We start from the raw sequence: 12,361 nt of genomic DNA, 5'->3' as shown, positions 1-12,361 counted from the left end.
TTGTATTTGGACTTAAATGTAACCGGGTGGAAGAAAATTATGAAAGAAAATGTGCATCTTTACCATGTACAAGCAAAAGCATTTCAAAAACATTCTGGAGTGTAGTGTAATTGTGCCAGACAAAGACTATGCCCCCTGGTGTTCTGAAAGGACAATTGAATCAGTACATTAATCCATGCATGATTGCATACAAAAATGTTAAATATACGATCTTTGAAAACGACAAACACTGGCAAACTCATTCATAAATACCGGTTTTAAATATTTTTTCAGCTATTTGTTTTGAATACAGAATTAAATATACCCTTTTCCCTACATGTGTTGCTAAAATGAAGTGCTATAACCATCAGTGTATAAGTAAATTCAGTTTCAATCCAGAAAATGTATTAAATTTCAATTAATGAATTGAAAAATACCCATCATGATCTATGGGATTTTGAATTAATTGGATTTCAAGTAATTTCCTGAGCTGACTGAATTGAAATGGGATTGACAGCAACTTTGGTGAGCGCACAGGTTAGCAAGTGTATTTTTCCCAAGTGTTTAGCTGAGAAATAAGTTTCAAGTGTTTCTGTTGGCCCTTCAGTCAGCCATTTTTTCATGACTTCACACAGGACATGCAGGACTTGTATGGACTTGGCTCACAGGTGTCCCAGTACAGGCCGATCAACGTGTCCCACTTTTGTGGCAAGAAAAAGACACAAAAGAAAGTTAAGTAAGCATAAGCAGCAAGTCCATATTGCTGTAAAATTAAATACCATTGGAGGGCCAGTGAATGTGGCAGGGCACAGATAGTTGATTGGGTCTGTTCAGTCACCATGGATGTACCCAGCTGGCAGGACAAAAGTATTACTGTGACCCTTTCTTTGGGTAGCAGCATACCCTCACTAAGAAGCCTTTTTTGTGGTAGTGAGAACAGTATTTCACATAACCTGTGTTCTGGCACTGAGATATAGGCAGATTTTCTATATTACTGAGACTGTTTTGGTCTATGTGCAAGGGGTATGTACATATTGTAAGGAAGCCATCCCCAGAAATTGAAAACAAGACACTAAAAGCTGGAGAAAAAAAGACTTGAAGTACTTTACATTCGAAACACTTTTTCTATTTAGCTGTCTGTTATAGACACAAATTTAAAACATGACCTCATTTGAGAATACAGTTAACCAAATGTGTAATCATATCATTGGCTGAGCATGGGCTTTAGTTACATGTTTAAATACTGAGATGAGCAGTGTATGTTTTAATTTAAATATTTTCCAGCACAGATTTCATTATAGACGAATAGAATAAAGAAAGCAGCTTTATCTTGTGCAGTTTACATTTTGAATTGATCCGGGCAGATTTTTTTTTTTTAATGTTAATGCACAAATAAAAAAGGGATGTAATTTGTTCAACAGATAGCAATGACACAGGAGACATGATTTAACAAACAATTCGTTTTGAGGGGAAACTACACTTCCCTTAAATCATGAATATCCTAATACGCATGCTCAGTTGTGCTAAATCTGTAGGTCAGCAGGGAAACTCCTCATTTGAATACAACGAACAAGGTTAGTTATCATTTGTATTATAAGCTTTTAGGTTTTAAAATATTGTGCACAGTAATATTAACTGCTCAATCATAACTGATGTATGTGTCATTTTCTACTAAATATTTCATATTAGGCTGTCGCTGAAAGTAGCAATATTTTGTAAAAAACAATGTATAGTGACAGCTAGCTAGCCAGCTAACAAGCTAGCCAACTCGTCTGTGAAGATAGCTAGATGGCCCGTTAGCGATGTGAAAAGAGTGCTAGCCACCCGGCTTATTAATAATATGGAAATTTGTTTCTGTAATTGTGCTTCATATTTGAATTTGCTGTTACAAATAAGCTCTTCTCGGCGGATTCCACATTATGTTAGCTAGTAGCAATCTAGTCTAACGTTATTAGGATGACAATGAACGGTCAGTGATATATCCCTCAGTTTTCAGACTTGTTGCGGAGACCCTCAACGTTACCTTGTTTAGCAAGTGTATCTTTTTGGTGTTTGCATCTAATTTGGCTAATATATACTGAATTTCTTCATTCATTGGATGAAAATGTGAACTATATAATCTTGTTTGTGAGACGTATTTAGGACAGTGATCAAAGTAATTTAATGTAATAAATTGCATATTTCAGTAAGTCAGTCAGCTAGCAAGTGCCTTGGCTTAAGTATTTGGTAGTAACTTGCTGTGACTACCGACACAGGAAACTTCTCAGCAGAAATACTACAGCAGGATATGGCTGACGATGCGAAGCACTTCGTCCCTTTCCGCAGCTAAGAGGAAAACGGAAATGTGTGTTCTCTTGCAATAAGTGTGTCACAAAGCCTATTAGTTCATCACAAAGAACTTTCATCAGCTTACAAAGACAGTGATAGCATACTGTTAAACAATGGCATGTCGTTTGAAGGCGAACTGAAGATTAAATAATTTTAATTTTATTATGGAGTGCCTTGTTTATTGATCATAAAACGACCGTTATGGGGATTGAAACCAGTTTGAAACCTAGACTTAGACATTTTTGAACTGAATACTGAAATGGATTAGTCACGCTAACCACCAGCTAGTCTATCTGTCCTACCAGTTACTTTATTTTGGAGCTGAGAGACATTATTTGAAGATTCACGACCTTACACATTTCTTGTGTAATAAAAAAAGTATTTATTGACCCAGTTTCCGCTGTTCTGTTTTTGGTTTGGTGCAAAGAAAGAAAAGAAGAAAAAAAAAGAAAATAGTCGTCAATAAATATTAAGTAGTCATCATTAAATACTACTCATGATGACGTCAGATACTCAAATTGATTTTTGCCTACTGTACTGACTGACCACTATTCCATGAGATTAGATAGGCCAGACGTCCGTGTTCAATACCGTTATTGGGAAAAGTGTCATTTATCGATTGTTCTAAGATTATTAGTAGATAAAGAAAATAGATGTTTTCTGTGCATGCAGCCCTCTGTTTAGGATCCATTTAACCAAAATGCTTAATTTAGTTCTTAACCTGCTGATGAAGTTATTTGTTGAAAACAATGCAGTACAAGCAATAAGCAATAGGATACCATTCACGGTGCACATGGCGTTAGGATCTGTAAGTCAGTCTGACTGTTCTTCTATACCATAAAGCCTGTTAAGTATACATGAAGGAATTTCATCCAATACGCTGTTCTTTTTCTCTGCCAAAACTGTTAAAACAGAGTAACATGGTGGAACTATTACTACCACCTACTGGCAAAGTAGGGAAGTCCCCTTTTTCTGAAGACCAAATTTATATTGCTGGCTACACCAATGACCAGTCGTTTGATGAGTACCCTATTTTGTTTATTTATTTTTTGTTCAGATGTTAAAGGCATATTCAGTTGTCAATCAGAGATCTAGTGGGGGGTAAAATGACACGGTGCTTCAGCTGTTGATGTGGGTTTAACAAAAGGCGATAAACTTGATGTACAGGAAAAGCTGGATGCATCACTGTTGTCCTTCCTCTGATTGTTATGTTAATCAATCCTATTTAAAATGGGGATTCATGTTAGCACACGGCTGTACTGTTTCCCAAGGACACGAGTACTGTTCGTGTAGAGGGCAGCTGCTACCCGTGGGATTGTTTTGATTAGCAGCTCAGCGTGTGAGTCTGTGCTTTTGAGAATTATGTCCCATGTAGCCATATGTTTTGCTCTGTTTAGCATGAAATACTGTGAAACCAGACAAATGGCTGCTCACTGCATAGTTAATGTCTTGGCATAATCCCAGTCCAGTCAATGCTTCAACATAAATTGTGAAATTTTAATTTCAGTAGAGAAGAATCTAAGGACACTGCCATTTTTTGCTTAGCTTTGTTTATTTAAAAAAAAGTGTTTTAAATGTTGCTGTGGGGGAATTGTAAATTCTCACTCAGTTCTCAGCCAAACCGATAATTTATTTTCTTTTCATCGTTTTCACAGGTTTCGTTAATAGCTGCGAATATGCTGAGTTTGTAGGTTCCTGAATTAACAGTAGAAATACAATCTCCATTAAATGAAATTGTCTCTGTAAACAGCTTCTGTTTTGTAGTCATGACAACTCATGATGTGGATATGCCCTCATGTGCACCCTTCTGTGTATTTGGTGAAAGGTGAGAGGACTGTTGTTGGCTAAACGGAAGAAGCTGTAATTGAGAGCGAGGCTGCCCCCTGCAGGTGGGATGGAGAGGTGACGTGGGCGCCGGAAAAGAGAGGCAGAGCGAGGCGCCGGCGACCATGACGGAATGCTTCCTGCCCCCTAGCAACAGTCCCGGCGAGCCGCGGCGCGCGGACCACCCCGCGGGAATGGCGCGCACGCCCAGCTCCGAGGAGATCAGCCCCGCCAAGTTCCCGGGCCTGTACCGCGCGGGCGAGCACACGCCGCCCCGCGACGGCCACCTCGAGCCGCCCGACGCCGTCTCCGACGAGGAGAAGGAGCACGGCAAGAAGAAGAACAAGTTCAAGAAGAAGGAGAAGAGAAGTAAGCCCTTTGCGCTCCTCTAGCAGCTTCCCTTATTTCGCTCCTGCCGCCGTTGTTTTGTTTCACCTGTAGCGGTTTCAGAGGAACTCGACTGCGACTGGCAAGGTCAGTTATGCGCTTGCAGTGAACTGAAAGAACGGCTCGGTGGAAGCCACTCATTACGCAAGGCTGCTGTTTTGAAAGGTACTTCTCCCTTGATTACAGTGTTTAGAAGGCAGTTATAGTGTCAGGGCTTGGCAGTTGACAGGGCTTGGCTTTCTTTACAGAAAGAAAGAGTCGACAAAATGAAGCCGCTTGATTGACTTGTAACCCACACATCTCGACAAAGCCTGGGACGGTGACTCTGTGATATTATAGGCAGTCCTGTCTGACCGGCTACTGCAGTTCTGCCCCTGTCACCCTCCACCACTGTAAACCATTGGAAAATATTCTTAGCTTAAAAAAATATAGTAGCTAATGCTACTGAACTATCTACCCACTAGATGCTATATTTTTATTACTGGTGTAGTTTAGTAGCCATTTTCCTTAGTTTTGTAAGGCACCATGGGATTGCAGATTCATTGATTTGTTTGTGTGCTAGTTCGCCAGCCTGACTTCAGGAACCCTTTGTCCTCATTTGCCTCTAGCGTCAGGACAGAGAGAAAGCAGCTAATTATCCCTGTGCTTCCTTCGGTGTGTTAACTGAGGTGCCGTTTTCAAAAAAAGAAAAAAGCAAAGACGTGGGGAGGTGCAGTGGGGATAGCGCTTTAATTAAACACTGACCTCTTTTCTCCTCTCTCTTTCCCCCATGTTCTCTCACTCTCCTCCCTCTATCTCTCTCTCTCTCTCTCTCTAACACTCTCTTCTCCGAGCGTACTGTTGTGAAGCAGACGTGGGAAGGGCTCGCTGTTTAATCGGGTCTGTTCTGTCTTTCCTGGTCCAGCTGAGGGCTACGCCGCCTTCCAGGAGGACAGCTCGGCCGACGAGGCGGAGAGCCCCTCCAAGATGAAGCGCTCCAAGGGCATCCACTTCAGGAAGCCCAGCTTCTCCAAGAAGAAGGAGAAGGACTTCAAGGCCAAGGAGAAGCCCCGCGAGGACAGGGCCAAGGAGAAGAAGGCCAAGGACCTGACGACGGCGGCCGAGGTGGTCAAGCATTGGAAGGAGAAGAAGAAGAAGAAGAAGCCCGCCGCCGCCGAGCCGGAGCCGCCCGTCGTCGCCGCCGCCGAGCCGCTCGCGCCGCGGCCCGTCTTCGGTGCGCTGCTGGCCGAGGCGGCGGAGAGGACGGCGCTCTACGACGGGATCCCGCTGCCCGCCGTCTTCCGCGAGTGCGTGGACTTCGTGGAGAGCCACGGCATGACGTGCGAGGGCATCTACCGCGTCTCGGGTAAGCCGACACGGACACGCCCCCCGCCGGCTTTCCCCCGCATTCTACTCTCGCCGGGAAACGTAGGTCCCGGATGCATTGGCCATTACAGAAAAGCTGCGCATTTAGCAAGCTGCAGGTTCGATTCCTGGATAGGACGCTGCCACTGAGGACACTGGAATTCAGTTGCACCCTTGAGCAAGGTACTTAGCCTGCATTGCTTCAGTATATATCTGGCTGTATAAATGGATGCAATGTAAATGCTACGTGAAAATTTAGTGTAAGGCGCGCTAGCATTTACATTGCATCCATATATACAGCTGGATATATACTGGAGCAATGCAGGTTAAGTGCCTTGTTCAAGGGTACAACAACAGTGTCCTATTTGGGAATTGAACCTGCAGCCTTTCAGTTACGAGCCCAGTTGCTGACCCATAATGCCGCACTGCCGCCCTGCCTCTCCCCCCGCAGGGATGAAGTCCAAGGTGGACGAGCTGAAGGCGGCCTACGACCGCGAGGAGAGCCCGCGCCTGGAGGACCACGACCCGCACACGGTGGCCAGCCTGCTGAAGCAGTACCTGCGCGAGCTGCCCGAGGCGCTGGCGCCGCGCGAGCTGACGGCGCGCTTCGAGGACGCGTGCGGCCGCCCCGCCGAGGCCGAGCGGCTGCGGGAGCTCCGCCGGCTCCTGGCCGAGATGGCGCCCTGCAGCCGCCTGCTGCTGGCCTGGCTCGTCACCCACATGGACCACGTCATCGGCGCCGAGGCCCACACCAAGATGAACATCCAGAACGTCTCCATCGTCCTCAACCCCACCGTGCAGGTCCGACCCGCTCCCCCCCCAAAACCTTCTTCCGGAGCGCGCGGTCCCGTGTAAATACGTCCGGTTTCAAGCACCAAGGCAGAATTTTTTAAGGAAAATGTCTGTTATTTTGAGTTTGGTTGAAGGTTATGCGTTGAGTCTGGTCTCTGCTGAAAACCTGCTCTAGATTTGAGGGGGCGGCGTTAGGAGCCCCAGGGGGGAGCAGCAGCTGTACCGTAACCCCGTTTCTCCGGACCAGCAGCGCCAGACCTATAAATCCATATGAAGCCAAAAACCGTGGCTCCAGAAAACTGGACTCGTTTACTGTCAGACAGGAACTTAACTACTGGGAATAGCGCAGGACATCGTATAAATCCCCATTATCTCTAATTGACCTTATTACCGTAATCCATTCCCAAAAAGCAGTTCACTTTAACAGGCGTGATCGCATTTATTTATTACGTCTTAAATCGACTGTGGTTTACATCTCTCCTTACAAAACGCAGGAAGTGATAAGGGAAAGTATGTTATTTTTATCTTGGAGTCATGTGGTATATTTAGTGATGGCTGTATTGCAGTCCTCTAACTTAGGATTCGAGTTTTGAGTTTGAGTAACTTTGATTTGAGGTAGCGGACAGGAAATGGAGGGGGGGGGGGCGTTAAAGTTCACAACCTGACGTCACACAAATGGGCCGTGTAGTGACACGCCCACACCGCCGCACAACCCTGCGGCAAGGTGCCGCATTGCCTGATCTGGTGTGAAGGCAGCCTTAGTGTTTGCAGCATCCAACTTCTCCAGTTCCTTTTTTGACTAATTTAGCCGCACCGCATTTATGCAGTTTACACACGGTTTACACACATTCTGAAACCAGTGAGACTGTGAGGGTCATTGTTCTCTCTGGGAAGTCCATGAGCTTTATGGTTTATGATGCAGGACAGCTTCTGGCCATGTTGTCATTTTGGTTATGACGGAGGGTTTTTCCTGGCGCAGAATAGCGCTGAGGTGGTGACTTTTTGTGACAGTGACTGCAGTCGGTGTTGTCTCCCTATGTTTAGCTATATTCAGGATGTGAAGTTCTGGTCTACAAGAGACTGCCATATTGCATTGAGATGTCTGCAATAAAAAATGTAATGCCTGTCAAAGGTAAAAAATTGGAACAATTTAAATATTTATTGAAGGGTGACATTAAAATATAGCCTATACCAGGGATCATCAACTCTGGCCCTCGAATCCAAATCCAGCCCTGGTTTTCTTTTCTCCCTGGTAATTAGTGGTACTGATTGGCCAGATGGTCTTCACACCTGACTCCCAGGCAAAGGGAGGGTGGAAAACCAGCAGTTCTCGGCCCTCGAGGACTGTGAGTTGCTGATCCCTGGCCTATACTGAAGCATTTACCCATTGTATGGGGGACATTCTACAGGAATAGTGGTATTTGGAATTGTAGTATGTCTAGAAATGAGTTTCATTTTTTGCACTTAAAACTTAGGGTATAATTAATTAACATTTAATTAATTAACCTTTTAACTTAATGAATCCAATAAAAAAACACTTACAGTAGGTGGCCTGCATACGATATTTCAATGCAGGAAAAACCCTGTGATGTTGCTAATTTGTTTGGAATATGGCTCAAAGTGTTTTAATGAATAATGTGACCCCTGACCCCTGTGGTACTTGCCGCTTTGCTGCCACAGATTGGGAACCGGGTGCTGTACGTCTTCTTCACCCACGTGAAGGAGCTCTTTGGCGACGTCACCCTGAAGCCAGTGGTCCACCCCCTGCGCTGGTCCAACATGGCCGCCATGCCCCAGCTGCCCGATACTGCAGAGAGCATCAAGGAGGAGATCCGCAGACAGGTGAGCCCCGCCAGCATTCATCTGTCTGTAGGTGGTGCTGTTTCGAGAGGCATCTGACTGCAGGCTTCAAGAGGGCAGGGCTTGATGTCAAACCCCACCCCTTAACATCCTACCCCCTTGTTCAATCCAGAGCTTTGAAAGGCCAGATTGTCTTTAAGCAATTTCACGTATTGATGAGTTAGGTTGGATGTGAAAACCCACCCATCAACATCAAACCCCGCCCTTCCCACATCCTGCAGATGTACTTGGATGTTTTGGTCCGATTAAATTTCATGCGCTCCGTGTTTCAGTTGTTTTGTCTCCAGACTTTAGGCACCACATGTAAACTTAAGAAGGGCACTGTCAGTACATTAGCCTCAGTTCCTGAGAGCTCTCCTGTCTGGCTTTACTGTAGCTATGTATCTTAGCCTGCCCACAGTGGGGATAATGTGGTGTAGTATTATTGTATGAACAAATAATGTCTTCTACTCTCCACGCATTCTCCAGCTCAGCTAACCCCAAATTTTCACTGAAACAGTGGCACTTTGCTCCCCTGAACCCGAAGCGATTTACTGCACTGCTACTGTAGTTCATCTTGTGGCACTATAGATAAAACAGGGCCCAAATAAAAGACTGACGGGTCAGAGCACGGTTATCTGTGACTGCTTTTACTGGCATTGAACCCTAGACACAGTAAACAAATACTTTAAAATGTCTCTGCATTGTAAGTTCATAAAGAATGGGGAATAGGGGATGGCACACCAATCATTACAGTCGTAAACCGCACGCTGGTAGAAGCTATTGGCATTTCACAGTCAAGAAAAAGCACATAAAATAGAATAGAATGGGACACTGTCATCCAGTTTATGGTCAGTTTAACCAAAAGGTACAGTGCTTCTTTTTCCTTTTGGACTTGGGAGTATTGGCTTATTGCTGTAGCAATATAACTTTCAATGTTTTACACCCACACTAAAATGATCAGAGCGTTTAGCTGCGGTAGTGCATGCTCAGGTTGAACAGTTTTAACATAAATAATTTAGCATAATTAGCAAAAAATAATATTAGGTTCAGTTTGCATGCTATTCATGTTAATTTCTGTTTTTAACATAGCCCTCAACAGCACAACCATTGGCCTTTTTTTTGTTTTTACAAACAAAATGAAATTAAAACAGATTTGTGTTAGACAGACATTGAGGCTGGTTTCACTCTACTCTGATGCTTTTGCTTTGTGTGTGTGTGTCTGTGTGTGTATGCGTGCGTGTGTGTGTGTGTGTGTGTGTGACAGGAGTTCCTGCTGAACAGCCTGCACCGTGACCTGCAGGCGGGGGTGAAGGACCTGTCCAAAGAGGAGCGCCTGTGGGAGGTGCAGCGCATCCTGACGGCTCTCAAGAGAAAGCTGCGCGAGGCCAAGCGACAGGTGAGTGGCACCTCGAGGCCCCGCCCCCTTCCTCCCACCCCGTCAGACACCGTACACACTGCAACCCGAGCTCCTAACTCAGTCTGGACCCCAGGGGGTTTCACCGGGCCAAATTCCCACAAAACCAGCTCTGCATTCTTCAAGTACCTCTACCCATGGTGATTCCCCACATTGTCATTGCAAATGAGTAGTTAGTCCTCAGCTGACTTAGCTGTGTAAAAGGTAAAAGACCACTGCGGTGGTCCTGCGAGTTGCCATCTGAGAAGGCACATGCCCTATATAAATTGGTTATCCCCGTTGGGCTGTGATCTCTGGGACTGCAGGAGTGTGAAACCAAGATTGCGCAAGAGATCGCCAGCCTCTCCAAGGAAGACGTGTCCAAGGAGGAGATGACGGAGAATGAGGAGGAGGTGCTCAACATCCTTCTGGCCCAGGTGAGGAGTCACTAATATCTGACTGTTTGTGTGACTTGTCATGGGCAACATACTACATTGCTTTCTTACCTCTGTAAGGTAGGTATGAGTTGTTGAACATTTGTGATAAAGCTACAGTGTGTTGTATGGTAAGTTGTCTGGTGGGTATGAAGAAGCTAGTGTTTTGTACAGTAAGGTTGTAGTGTATTGTGTTGCAAGTGTGATACAGTTGCAGTGTGTTGTGTCGTAAGTGTGATACAGTTGCCGTGTGTTTTGTGGTAAATGTGATACAGTTGCAGTGCATTGTGTGGTAAATGTGAAATAGTTGCAGTGTGCATTTTGTGATAACTATGATGTAGCTATACTGGGCGTAATGTGTCCCCGCAGGAGAATGAGGTCCTGACCGAACAGGAGGAGCTGCTGTCTCTGGAGCAGGCCCTGCGGAGGCAGATCGCCACCGAGAAGGAAGAGATAGAGAGGCTGAGGGCCGAGATCGCAGACATACAGAGGTAAGGGTGTGCCCACAACACACACACACATGCACGCACACACACACTCACACACAAACACACACACACTTAGACTTACTAACACACACACACACACAAACACACGCAAATACACTCACGCGCACACACATACACAAACACACACACACACATACATACACTGTACTCTGCAGTCCACTCTCGCTGAGCACTGGGGTACTTAACGCACCTGAAAGTGCTGTATGAGAGAGTGGCCCCTCTTCCGTGATGAGAGCTGGGCATTGGGGCGCGGAACGCTCCTCGCTAATGAGGGATGTCGAGTCAGCGGATTCAGGGCCCTGCCTCTGCCTGTGCTGGTAGAGTTCCCCCGATCTCTGGAGCCTCGTCAGGCTCTGCGCAGGCGTCCGTCCGTCTGTCCGTCCTTCTGTGCGTCCTGACGCCGCCCTTCCCGTCCCACAGCCGGCAGCAGGGGCGCAGCGAGACGGAGGAGTACTCCTCGGACAGCGAGAGCGAGAGCGAGGACGAGGAGGAGCTGCAGGTCATCCTGGAGGACCTGCGCAAGCAGAACGAGGAGCTGGAGGTGAGCACCAGAAAGCCGGCGGTGGCGCTGGGTTCCCCTCCTGTAACTCTGCCTCCATTTACCATCAGCCCACTCACCCCTGCGTGATGTCACACCCACAGAGCAGCTTTAGAAAAGGGGAGAATTAAGTAAGAGTTACAGCCCTATTAGCTGTGCGACAGCGGCATACAAGAGCCCAAAACCAGACAGTATCCAGAGTCACAATGCAACACGACTGGGTGAATGGGTGTCAGTGAAAATGAGTGAGAGAGATTTAAAGGCGGGAAAAGTTTGTCATGCTGTGCTTGCGCTGTGGCCCCGCAGGTAAAGAACACGCACCTGAACCAGGCCATCCACGAGGAGCAGGAGGCCCTCATAGAGCTGCGGGTGCAGCTGCGCCTCCTGCAGGGGGAGAAGCTTCAGCAGGAGCAGCCGCCGCAGACTGGCCCAGAGGTCCGGGCCGTGGAGCCTGCCAAACACAGCGTCGTCTGGGACTCTGCCGCCAACGCCGACCCCGCCACCACCGCGGTCGGCACAGCCAGCAAGGAGTCCCTCAAGCCCTCCCCCAGCAAGGACCGCCAGGAGGTGAACCCGTGAGCCTTCCCATTGTCATCATCATCGTCATCATGGCTACCTTACTTGGGCATGATGGATCCACCTGAGCAGCGCTGGTTCAGGAGAGACCCCCCCCCCCCCTTTTGTGTAAACCCTGTGAAAGTCTCTGCATTAAGGTGTGGTAGATTGGCTGTGGGCTGCTTGGTCAGTGTCCATGTCTCATTTAATACCTGGGGTCCCCTGGGTGTGAGACAGGGGGATGCTGGTATTTACACTGCTCATCCCATTAAGAGCACTGTTGACTCCCCCAGCTGCTGGAAACTAAATGCCCTCATCGTGACCAGGGAGTGGCGTCTTGGGTTAGCAATTCGGTTAATGTTACACCAACGGTTTTAGCGCAACACACTCATCCAACCTTCCCACGTTACGTATATATCAGTGAGGAGCAGTGGTA

The 12,361-nt window shown here is 46.6% G+C and overlaps 1 protein-coding gene across 2 annotated transcripts; it reads left to right on the top strand.

Moving 5' to 3' along the window:
• Positions 1-1,455: 1,455 nt before the first annotated feature.
• On the top strand, positions 1,456-12,361 carry LOC135252725 (ralA-binding protein 1-like). Of its 2 annotated transcripts, none has more exons than XM_064331157.1 (10): positions 1,456-1,553; positions 4,197-4,500; positions 5,423-5,863; positions 6,314-6,663; positions 8,335-8,496; positions 9,761-9,892; positions 10,216-10,326; positions 10,693-10,814; positions 11,253-11,373; positions 11,677-12,361. In XM_064331157.1, the coding sequence occupies exons 2-10, from the start codon at positions 4,257-4,259 to the stop codon at positions 11,947-11,949; spliced, it is 1,956 nt and encodes a 651-aa protein (XP_064187227.1). In that variant the 5' UTR covers positions 1,456-1,553; positions 4,197-4,256; the 3' UTR covers positions 11,950-12,361. The 2 variants fall into 2 exon arrangements, with proteins under 2 accessions (XP_064187227.1, XP_064187226.1); XM_064331156.1 differs by having other exon boundaries at positions 1,469-1,553; positions 4,133-4,500.

The sequence above is a fragment of the Anguilla rostrata genome, chromosome 4, assembly GCF_018555375.3.
Source record: "Anguilla rostrata isolate EN2019 chromosome 4, ASM1855537v3, whole genome shotgun sequence".
NCBI classification, from domain to species: Eukaryota; Metazoa; Chordata; class Actinopteri; order Anguilliformes; family Anguillidae; genus Anguilla; species Anguilla rostrata.
Note: the sequence above shows the minus strand (reverse complement) of the source record. Positions and strands in the feature narration are given on the sequence as shown.